General features: G+C 40.1%; 1 protein-coding gene and 1 long non-coding RNA gene across 4 annotated transcripts in view; one reads left to right on the plus strand and one right to left on the minus strand.

The window, feature by feature from the left end:
- The window catches only part of LOC148521930 (uncharacterized), a 110,371-nt gene that overhangs the window by 18,698 nt on the left and 78,786 nt on the right, over positions 1–12,887 (plus strand). The window lies entirely within an intron of this gene.
- Positions 1–12,887, minus strand: part of GRM1 (glutamate metabotropic receptor 1) — a 485,954-nt gene that overhangs the window by 6,068 nt on the left and 466,999 nt on the right. For both annotated transcript variants that reach the window (XM_088474384.1, XM_088474385.1), the window contains exon 8: positions 8,693–9,623. In XM_088474384.1, the coding sequence (XP_088330510.1) occupies positions 8,693–9,623 (931 nt within the window). The remainder of the gene's footprint in view (positions 1–8,692; positions 9,624–12,887) is intronic.

Genomic DNA, 12,887 nt, shown 5'->3' on the forward strand with positions numbered 1-12,887 from the left:
TATCTTTATGTCATCTGTAATGATTTCCAGGCAAATATTTATTTGCAAAATTTGATGAATGCAAACAAGATTGGCACAAATGCAACAACATAATTTCAGCCCATCAAAGCAGAACAATGAATGAATTTTTTAGCTTACAAATCATGCTGACATCTTTTTGCCCATAGCCGACATGGAAACATGCAATAATTATAGGTACATATAAAACAGTTTTAATAAATTACACCAATACACCAAATCAGACAAGTGAAGCATGCCAGTTGTTAAATTATGAACCAACATACTGTAAATGCTTAGGCAGTTTATTATCAATTCTAGAAACAACCAAATAATAGAAATAAGATCACTCCTTAATTTCATTAATTATGTATTACCGACCAAAAACACATACAGAGATATAGTAATATAGGTCTTTTATGTACAACAATGTATGCAGGTGTTTATTATATTGCTATTAGTGCAAAAATGCCTAAGCTCCTGCTTTTCATAGTGTAGAACATGTCCATTTTACAGTGTATGGATATGTCCCTATAGAAAAGGTCTTAATGACATGTTAAAGGTTTGGTTCATGGAGGAAAGCATACAGGTGATTTCAGTAGGCTGCAATTACCTGAAACATCAACTGTTAAAAATCAATCATTTATTCTTATGAAGCCATTGAGGCAACATTAAAAGAGAGTTTTCTATTTTAATGTGTTAAGAATAATTTCCTTGGCATTGAAGTCGACAGTTTTTCACATTCAAACTTTCTGTCATCAGTATAATTTCATTTTGGCTATAAAATCTGTCAGGAAATGTTCAGCGTGACTGACACATTATTCAGGTTGCATAGGGAAGGAGCCCTAGATTGCACACAATAAGCACAATATGAGGTGCTACCTGCTGAGACTAGTAGTGCTGCAAGCAGAAAAAGAGAAAAAATGCAAGTGTACACTCTAACCATGCTAAACCTAATAATAATACTGTTATATAGCATCAAAGAGGTTTTCAGCATAACAATGGCCATATTATGGGCCTGCCCACCGCATCCAGGTGACCTCTATCAGGCAGGGTTGGCCTTGGGGGGTCCAGTGCCCTGTATTTGTTCCATAGGGACATTATTCAAGTTTCCAGTTCTTTATACAATTAAGACAATGACAAATGATCTATACCTTAATAAAACTGTAAATAAAGACAATATTACTTACCACCAAAATACAAATGTAGCCAGAGCTTTCCAAAAATAGCATTTGAGGCTGACTTAAAAAGTTACAGTATAATTTGATAAGCTCCATTCCTAGTATTACTCAAACTAAATTGGCTCAGGATAGTCCAAATTGGTTTTTGGAAGACTAGCCAGCACTAGTTTGCAATTGAACGCCACATGATCAGCTTACATAGACTAGACATCATCTTCTGCCAGGTATGAACTACTTCTGTCCAATCCGGCTGTTGTATTGCCATAAATGTTTTGCTGCAGCTGGTTATTTATGATTACGCATTTGCACTAGGGACATGTATGTACATGTACTGTATATAATGCAGTGGATGAACACAGTATAAGATGTTCTCAATATTTTGATTTCTTGTTGACTACAATGAACATGCTGTGCTTCAGCTAAATGGTGGATGGTCCAAGATACAACAGGCTGGAAATCAGGGTCTATCCTATATTTACATAAAGTATTAATTATTTAGACAAGGTCTTTTGCACAGTTATTAATCACTATTCTGAGATCAGCTTACACTGCATTTACTATCAGATAAACGTAGTGGAGGGCAAAGTAATACAGGCAGATGTATAACCACCCATATAAATATATACTACCAATGATCATCCTTGTGTAATAAGCTTGTGCTGTATCTACTGGCTATATATTTCCATCATTCAAATGAGCAGCAATTGCACCATAGGGCAATATAAAAGTATTCTTCAGCAATTGCTGGGCATACTGAGTAATTGTAGTGCCCTGTCTGATATGGCAATGGTTTTGGCAGGAACAATCCTTGTGCTCCAAAGTGCACATAAACAGTAGCAAAACTGCAAACAAATATTGCATATTTCTTAGACTTCAACAAAGTACAGGGTGGCAAATAGGATTTTGAGCAAGACTCATTTTCTATCTGAGAATTACTTCTATTCAGGGGCGTATCTATAATCAGGCTTGCCTACCCTCCCGATTTGGTCGGGAGCCTCCCGAATATCGGGTGCCGCTCCCGACCCCCCGGAAAGGCAGGCAAGCCTCCCGGCTGCCGCCTACCCCCCCAGACTAATAGTCAAAACCCCTGCTGGCGGGGGGCCCGATGACGCGATTCGCGCTGAATCGCGTCATCGTGGCTCCGCCCCCTGCTTCACAATGCCTTTTTTCCGGCATTGTGAAGAGGGGGCGGGGCCACGATGATGCGATCGTGCGGTCCCGCCCCCAAAACGGCATCGTAGCCCGGCCACACCCCCCACACAATGCAGGCATTCAGCTCCCTCCCGGAAGGAGGGAGCTGAATGTCGGCAAGTATGCCTATAATGGGTGCAGGGTGTGCGGGGCACACTGGCCCCCGGGTCCAGGGGGGCCCACGCCGCACACCCTGCACCCATAGGTAATTATACTTATCTCTTCGCCGATTCCCGAAGTGCTGCTCCACAGCGCTGGACCGGTGCTAAAGAGCAGCAAACACTCACTGGGAAAATTGCGGCGGACATTTTCCCAGTGATCTGAGCATGCACAGAAAAGATGTCCCCGGGAAAGTAGGCGTGGGCGCCATTTTCCCAGAGACCCGCGCATGCGCTGTAGATTCTGGCATGAAGCCAGAATCTACAGCGCTCAGTGCTGCTGAGCTGCCATCATAGAGGAGGGGGCCCAAACGGAGGCTGCACATGGGTCTCTTCCTCTCTTAAAACGCCCCTGCTTCTATTGTATGGTATAAGAGAAGCAGTACATTTTCTGCATATAGATTAATAACAGACACTGACTACATAGACATAGAGGTCGGACAATGTAACTACTATGTAGTTTTACATACTTTCAAATTACAATAATTTACAATGAAATTTATATCCTGCACACGGAATGAAAATTAAAAATGAAGAGTGATAGTTAGAGATGAGGGAGATTTATCAAAGCTTGGAGAGAGATAAAGTGGAGAGAGATAAAGTACCAATCAATCAGCTCCTAGCTGCCATCTTACAGGCTGTATTTGAAAAATTTCATGATCTGATTGGTTGGTACTTTATCTCTCTCCAAGCTTTGACAAATCTCCCACATCATAATATGGAATATGGTAAATGTGCTGATCGTGAATAATAAATGGTAGGGACACTGTAAATGATAAACCGTTCTAGAGATACATTAGGATACTTGTTGAAGATGGATGGCCAAAAATAGAAATAAAAACTGGGACTGCATCTTGAAAACATGTACGGTTTATAGCTGTCTCCATATGCAATATGTTTCTCTGTAAACAGCTGTGTTTCATGTGCCCAATGTATTGTGTGATTGTGTGCTCAAGATGGCTGCTTCAACTCTGTATTATGTCGACTTTGTATGGTATGTTATCTGTGGGCATCTAGTATTTCGTATGTTGTAGTTTGCATTTTATCACATCTACACATACTGCTTATCCCACCCATTAATTTGTAAGTAACATATGTAGTGCGCCCAAGGTGGTGTCTCACCTGGTACTTTTGTGGGTGGGATGTGCAATCTGTGGACCAAGTGATACTAATGGCAACCTGTGTTTTGTTTGTTACTGTATATTTGTTTCTATGTATCTACCCTCCAACATGACCCATTCCATTAGGTACACAATGCTCTGCTCCTGGGGTCCCACCTAATGTATGATTGCAGTCACCTGTGCTGAACTAGGTAATTGATGAGACAGGTGTTTCAGCACAGGTGTCTGCAATCATCAATTAAGAGGGAAGTCCAGGAGCAGAGCATTGTGCACCTAATGGAACAGGTCATGTTAGAGGGTCTGTGTTAGTTTGATGCAGCAAATGTTGAAGGCTGTGCTCCGGTCCCTGCTGTTCCTCCATACACATATATGCACAGCTGATGATGTCATCAGCAGTTTCTGATTACTCAGTGTGTGTAAGATGTCAGAGATCTGCTGTATAACCACTGTTACAGCTTAAACCTGATTCAGAGCCCCACGCAATGCCGATGTCAGTCATTTTCAGCTACTGCGAATGCACGAAAATCCGTAAAAACTCCTACAGCGCATGCGTTACACAGTGTGTGTGCGCACAGTGGCACTATTATTATTGAGACGCATAGTGACAGAAATGTCTAGTAAAAGTGCTGGGCATTCCTGGGTGGTGCATGGGAGGTGGCTCGATCGTTCACTTTGGAGTGCATACTCATTAGGAAAATCTGCCATAGGGCTGGTGCAAGTTTTGATGGTGGCATCTAAAGATGCCAGGCGCTAATACAGCATCTGTGGGCTAATACAGTGGGCGTCTCAGAAATGTCTGGGTTGCATTGATTCAGGTAAGGAGGGCAGAAGACTTAAATTTATTGCATTAATGGCCTGATTCTGAGGTGGTCGCAGTGTCGATATCAGACACAATGGAGCGATTTTTGGCTTCTGCTCATCCACCAAAGCAGCAATGCACGAGCGAGTTTGAGATGGCGGTGGCACCAAGGACTTAATTGCAAAGTGAGTGACAGGTAGTCAGCGTTTGGCAGAGGTATCAGGGGGTAGTTAGAAAAATGCAGGTGTTTTGGGATGGTTTTCTGGGTGTTCCCTAGTGAGCCTCTACCAATTCGTACACAGCTGGAAGGGCCCCAGCGTCTTAGGTGAGACATTCTGAGACAGCATAGGGTTGCTCAGGGGTTCGATGTGTGACCGATGTTTCCTCTTTTGTATGTACTATAAGTGGCGGATGTGAGATGCCGGAGGTGGGAGTCACTGTGAACAAGACAGCAGCTGAGCAATTAGCATATTTTCACAAGTCCGATGCATACGGAATCACAGTCTGATTTGCATGCACCTCTCAATCAGGTCCTAAATCACAGTTCATACGGCATAAAAAGCTAACTGGTTTTCACCTGTACTAAGTAATACTAGGATAAGACAAATATACAATATATTCATAATTAATCAGCTACTTACAAAATGGGGTTTCTAGTATATTTGGCACAAAACAATTTTTATGTATTTATTATTTCTCAATATACATAGGTTAAGTCAGAAGTTCCCAAACTCATTCCTCAAAGCTTCCTAACAGTCCAGGTTTTAAGGATATCCATGCTTGACCACAGATGACTTAATTAGTACCTCAGTCAATTTGATTTAACCGTCTTTGCTCGATCATGGATATCTCTAAAACCTGAACTGTTGGGGTGCCTTGAGGTTCGCGTTTGGGACCCTCTGGGTTAAGTTATAAATAAAATCCTAAAAATGTATACAACAATACACCAACCATAATGTCTTCTGGATGTTAAAATCACTGTTTTGTAATAATATAGCAATATAGAAATCTTTAATTTGTTAAATGAATATTTTATTACAGGTAGCACCGACTATGACATACTTTGCTGAAAGCAGGAAGGAATATATACGATGTATTTTGATAAGGCATGAAACTGCAATCTACATCCCAAGCTGCAATTTAGTCCTTTCAGCTGATTGAGTTCTTTCCTGAATTACAGAGGCGGTGCAGCTGGGGCACTATTCAAAATCTGTTTCCGACCCCAGCACCATAATTTAACATTACTATAAAAAAAGGACATCTGTTCTGCTGTGCTGGATTATGCAATAAAGTCTGACACTTGCATTTTTATAGGACCACTTGCATGTTTCTCAGTGTATTACAGCTTATAGGAAAGAAGATTTCAGGCAGTCAGTTCATGATGTTTATCTTTCAATGTCCAAAAAATAAGTGAAGTGCTTGTTACAATTTTAATTGAGAATTAATCCAAAGAATCTTGGCACAGAAACGTACAGAATAATTCTATTTGTAGTGTACCATAATAATTATTCTTTCTTGCCTTTTTGTTATTCAGCACTAATCTTTTTTATCAGCCCACACTAGGGGTCTATTTATCAATATCCAACTCTAGCTAACAAGCTGTATTATAGTGTTGCGCTAGTATTTAACATGAGGAGTCCTTTTGAAAAACCCGCTCCTCTACATGTATTTTCTCCTTGGCTATCATTGCTGATGAAGGGTTATAGTAAACATAGGAATCTATGTACTAAGCCTCGGAGAGAGATAAAGTACCAACCAATCAGCTCCTAACTGCCATGTTACAGGCTGTGTTTGATAAAAAAAACAGGAGCTGATTGGTTGTCACTTTATCGCCATCCTCTTTATCTCTCTTCAAGGCTTAGTACATAAACCCCATGGTCGTTTGAATTAAGGAATAAAGTGACACCTCTCCAGCATTGCTGGCCCCCCAATGCGAGGCATAGGTAATGCCATGTCAAGGTAGGTGCACATCCGAGAAAGGGCTTTTCTGAGAGTCACATATAGACCCAAAGCTAGGTTAGCTCCTATTAAATAGAACTTTTGATTTATATAGTGCTATTATCAAGTAGTTTCGAGGTAATTTACGTTTAAGCAGCAGAGTTTGCCAGATATCACATAATTATTTGGTAAATTAATAGAGACTGTCATGTGTATAGAATAAAGTGCACCTAGATGACTTATACCCCAATTTGTATGCACAATGTTAATCTGAATATAGAAACATTGTACATTTTTACAAACAGTTATTTCCTATTTTAATACTTTTTAATAGAAAACACATTGGCAGATATGTAGCAAAGCCAGTATGATTGTAGCACGGATGTCTTACTAATGTATATGGCTAGGTCAGTAATGACCCATATCACCATGGCAACTACTGTAGATTGTGCTACTGTACATCCAAGTACAAGAGTTTCTGTTAGAACTAGTAAACAAATGTCTTTGACAGCTAAAAAGAGGACATCTGATGAATTTCCCATTAATCCCCTGTGCTTCCATGTGCCTGATTTAGTAGAAAATGAGAGGAAGATAGAGTAGAGAAAAAATACGGGTAATATGTAAGGATGTTTAATGGCTAATAGTGTTGATACAGTATGGCATAGTGCATTGATATGATAATTGTCTTTGCACCTCATTAGTAGATGACATCATTATAAGAGATACTGGGCATTATTTATTTGTGATAGAAGCCTCAATCCCTGTAGTTGTTTTAGAGTTAGGTAATGGTTATATATTGAGCAATTACTATAAGGTTTGCAAAATCACAAGGATTGGAAAAAGATCACTACACAGGAATTCTGAATGCTTACACCGTTGCCAGCAGCAATGTTAGCAAAATGGCACTACCAGCAGCTGGTAGCTAGGAGCTAGTGACATGGTTGTCTGCATGGTAATGAAGCAGACTCTGCCAGGCCAGACCCTATCACTATTCCCATACATTTCTGGTCCCAACAGTGGGCCTGAGTCAGTAGCATGCACTGCTGATCGCAGATTCCCGATTATCGGGAATATGCGCAGGCTCCTGTATACTAAAAAAAATTGTTTTCTAAGAAATCATAAATATACATCTACAAGGGGCAAGATTGATCCCTATCTTGAATGTGGAAGGATACATACATAAATTAGGAGTAAAATAATTCATATGAATTATTACAATTATCATTAATAATTATACTTCAGCAATAAACTGTACATCTAGTAAACATGATTATGTCCAATAAAGGGCTGTGTTTGTGATTTAGTACATAATAATGTTATTTTCTATGGTTTGCAGAAAATGTGGTTTGCTAAAGTGAGAGTTAGTTCAGTGAAATTGTGACACAGAAAAGTGAATGAAGATTGTTGGTATTTAATTAACTGAGCTCAAGATGAGAAAGCAACAAAAGTGCCAAAGTAATCCTCTGGTGATGATATTTACACAGTCCACAAATTCAAAGCTGGGTACACACTATATAATCGTGCGACCCAGTGTATTGATAAATCGTACACGCTGTACACACCATACAACGGTGCAATGTATCATTACATACTGCATGTAACAGCACCACATCGTTCATTACAGTGTCCCATTTGACGTGCAGGACAGCAGATGGGACGATGCAATGAATAACGGCAGGGAATGACGTATCATACTCACTATATGATGTGTGCGATATATCGCTCGATCCACGCTGGAAAGATATATTGTACAATATATTGTAAAGTATGTACCCAGCTTTAGTTTAGGGAACAAATAATATCTTTTTTTTGTACTCTACTCATAATAAGGCCATATGCCTGTTATATTGATGATGCTGGAAAAAAATCTAGAAGTTCAGTGGTGGATTTTACCTAGGGGCTGCAGGGCTGCAGCCCCCGCCCTGTAAAATCCACAGCCACCTGTGTTCCCATCCCCATATCCTCCGTATGCGAATTAGCAGCCCTCCGTACATCACCTAATGCAGCCCTTAGCCGATGGCGTTTTCTGCGCATCTTTTTTTGTGTGGCTTTTATTTTCTTGCGCATGCGCATGGAATAAAGTGGACCAAGCACTGCTGCCGCCGCTAAAAGGGTGTAGTAATCGCCGCTGTAAAAGTTAGATCTTTTTTTATAAATAAGTTAACAAATGTCAGCTGTTATACATTATTATGCAAAATGTAATGTTTATAATAAAAAAAAAAATTCTAAATGTTTTTAAATATTTACAGGTCCATCATAGAAGAGTGACCACAGCAGGAGTAATCAGAAAGGCTCCTATGTACTTACTTTGTATTCCCGGCATTAGGTTTCTTTCTTCTGAAGATACTGAGGAAAGTGTTTGATCTGCAAGGTGTTTTTCCATCCCCGACATGCATACGTACAACATCAGAGGTGGTGAAAGCACTTCGAACGTTCCTCTCAGGTTTGGCAATAATAATATACATCTTGGGAGTGAACATACAGCCCAAAGCAACTGTGACACTAAGACTGACAGCAAATGATGTGGTAATAATTTTGTAGTTGCTCCCAAAATAAATTGGGACAAATGCTAACCAGATAATACAGGTAGTGTACATCGTAAATGCAATGTATTTAGCTTCATTGAAATTAGCTGGAACATTGCGAGTCTTGAATGCATAGTAGGTGCAGCTCATAATAAGAAGTCCATTGTAGCCAAGAGGGGCCACTACACCTAAATTACTAGTATTACAGATCAAATAGACTTCTTTAATGCTTGGGTAAGAGAGGATTGGCATAGGGGGCTCCATGATAATTAAGGTAACCACCAATGTAAGTTGCATGCTAATCAACATTGAGGCGATGATCACTTGGGCGCAGGCGCTCATAAAACGGGGTTTACGAGTACAGATCTTCTTCTTGCTTCCTGCTAGTATTCGAGCAATGCGATTGGTTTTGGTCACCAGAGCAGAGTAGCACATTGCCGAGGAGAGGCCAACCAAGAGCCGCTGCAAATAACAGGAGGTTATGGTGGGCCTGGCGATCAGTGTGAATGGGCATATGTAACCAAGGAAAATCCCAGCCAGTATAATGTAGCAGAGTTCTCGGCTTGAAGATTTAACCACAGGGGTGTCTCTGTAGAGTATGAAAATCAAGGTAACAAACATGGTGATGAGGATGCCCACACAGGAAAACACCACAGCAATGACGGATTCAATGTCCCTCCATTGTAGACATTTAATTTCTATCGGCTCACAACCTGTTAATAAAAAATAAAGAAAGAAAGAAATCATTTTGCTGCTTACAAACACCTCTTTCAGACATAAAATCCTAGCTATAACTCTGCTCGGACCCGTGACACTGAGCATGGGTTGAAGCCTAGGATCATATGGGTGACGACCGGAGTTATACATTTGTCACCCAGGTCTTCCAGTGACCCGGGTCTTCCGGCATTAAATGGGTGCTTGGAGATGATGTAATCTCCAAGTGCTACTGTTCCTGGCCAAACAGTTTCTTTTAGGCATGACCCAGGTCATCAAGATCCGGGTTCGCACCTTTCACATATGAACTGGGTTGTTGCCCCTGGGTGCTAGTCCTGGGAAAAACCCTGATAGCGACCAAGGTCGCAGACCCGGGACTGCAAACCCGGGTCAGACAATTCAGACATACGGCAGACACGGGTCAATGCGGATTTGCATGCAAAAACCCGAGTTTTTGGCCTATGTCTGAAAGGCATATCAGAAAGTGTATGTAAAAGTTTGTGCTCATATATAGCTAAGCATTATTATATATTTTTTCTTTTAATAATTCAAATTATTAAAGCTATACAGCTAAAAGAGAACACTCAAAACTCTATTTACATAAAACATTTTCTAAAGTCTACCATGTCACTGGGGATCAATCAGGGTAATTAACAAAGCACACACAATGTTTATCACAAAATGTATACCACAAAATGCCTCTTCAACATCACTGGTCCCCTATTGCTGGGTATGCGTAATGCAAGATCTCAAGATGGCGTTAACTAGTGGCAAAAATCTAGGCTACTTGTTGCCTGATTTAGCCATGGCCAGGGAAGACTATAGGGATAGGTTTCAATTACTGGGTTACTGCCAGAGGCTATCTGTCACAGACTGCCAGTCTCTGCATTCTATTGGGTAATCATTAGGGTCCCCCAACTCAAATGCTGCTCTTGTCCCATGGGGCATGTGGCCATGTTATTTTTTATTTAAAAAAATTAGCATTACCAATTTACTTACTTTATAACGGTTTAGAAACCTACTTTAAAGCCTTTTTGCTTGAATAGAAATGGATAGATCATTTTAGACAGATAAATGTGGTTAGGCAACCTCTGCTCTTCATATAACTGTAGCCTAGCCTTCTTTGTTATTCAGTTTTAATACTTTTTGATCAAAGGGCCTCTAACTTTTTTTGTGTAATTTAATCCAAACTATAGAATGCATCAAACATACAGTAGGTTTACTTCAGGCTGAGATTCAGCAGGATGATTAGCTTAAGAACAAACAATACACTTTTTAGCAGATGCTGTTGATCAGTTATACGTTAAGCAAATACATTGTTGCACAACAAAATGGAAATGGAAATTGCTTTACTAATCAATTCACTACATAAGCGCACAGTTTGTTTAAGGTAATCTCCATCTGCTTGGCACTTTCTACAATATCACCTTATGGTGTTTTTGTGATATCCTGGTGTGAAACATAACAGTCGTTTCTGTGGATTATACAAAGTAGTTACCAGCAACATTTTATGCAGCCCAAGTGACAATTTGCTTTATACGAGACTATATATTTACAAAATTTTGGTTTTTTAGAAGTGGAGATGTTGCCCATAGCAACCAATCAGATTCTACTTAACATTTATCTAGCACCTTCTAGAAGATAATAGCTAGAATCTGAATGGTTGCTATGGGTAACATTTCCAATCCTAAAAACCTGCACTTTAGTAAATATACGCCTAGTAGTTGGGGAGAATTTTATTGCCACAATCATCATTGGAGCATAAAAAAAATATTAATTGTGCTACATGCAATATTTATATTTCAATATTTGTCCTATTATCAGGAGTCTAAAATAATAAAAAATTTTGATCATCACAAAATCAGAAGCTATTTGCAGTAAGTAATGCATTGTAACATTAAGTATACTATCTACAGTGGTTATAATAGTTATTCACACCCTTCGGCTTTTTCACATTTTGCTGTGTTACAACATGGAAATAATTATGGATTTAATTGAAATTTATTCCCACTAAGCAACACAAAGTACTCGAAAATATGAAAACAAAAACATTAACCATTTATCAAACCTAATTAGGAACACAATACTGAAAATAATAGTACAATCACCATTGGCAGCAGTTTATCTCTGGGTCTATTCAGGTAATTGTCTATCAGTTTTGCACATCTAGTCACTGGAATTTGAGCCCATTTTTCTTCTCAAAATTACTAAGCTCCATCAAGTTGGATGGTGATTGTTATAAATGCTCATTTAGATTGAGATCTGGGCTTTGACAAGGCTTCTTCAGGATATCAACCTTCGTCTCATTCAACCACTTCGTGGTGGCTTTTGCTTTATGATTTGGGTCACTGTCATGTCTTGTAACCTGCATCAAGTTTTCCTCCTGGATTTTTCTGAACACTGCTCCATCTATCTTCCTCTCTATTTTTATGAGCTTTCTAGTCCCTTCTGGAGCGAAGGATCCACACAGCGTGATGCTGCCACCTCCATACATCAGTGTAGGGATGGTGTTTTCACTGTGATGTGCAGTGTTAGGTTTGTACCAAGTATAGCACTTAGCAATGTGATCGAAGAGTTCAATTTTAGTCTCATCAGACCATAGACTTTTACTCCACATAGTCATGTCTCTTACATGTCTTTGGGAAAACTATAGCTGGAATTTGATTTTAGTTTGCTTTTTACAAGAGCTTTCTTCTTACCACCTCCCCATACAACCCAGAGCTATATAAGTCCTGTGCATAGTTACTCCTATCTTGGGTATGGATGGCTGTAACTCCTTCAGAGTTGCCATTGGCCTCTTATTGGCCTTTCTATTACAAGTCGGCAGCACAACTTCTCACTCTCCGACACTGCGGACATCGTGTCCACTACTTCTGCCTCCCATGTGCGAACTGCACCACCGGTTTCTAGGCAACCTGGACGCTGGATGACGTCACGGGTTACTGGGAACATAGGATGATCATCCATTAATCTGATTTGTTCCTCATCCTTTTTATACCAAGCAGTATCCTCATGGCTTTGCCAGCTATAGCATCTCCATACGTGCCCTTCCGGTTCCTATTGCTAGACTCAGCGTTAAATGTGATTATCTCCCAGCCTTGCTGCATGGTCTACGAGTGTCCCAGAACCTGTTATTTCAAGTGGATTCCCTCTTTTCAGCTACCATGTTGCTTGCCCAGCACTCAAGCTGCACCAACGGCTCTCAAGCCTCACCACTGGCATTCAGCCGCACCTCCGGCTCTCAAAGCCGCATCACGTCACCA

This window comes from Taudactylus pleione, unplaced genomic scaffold (assembly GCF_031769625.1).
Source record: "Taudactylus pleione unplaced genomic scaffold, aTauple2 ptg000154l, whole genome shotgun sequence".
Taxonomy (NCBI): Eukaryota; Metazoa; Chordata; class Amphibia; order Anura; family Myobatrachidae; genus Taudactylus; species Taudactylus pleione.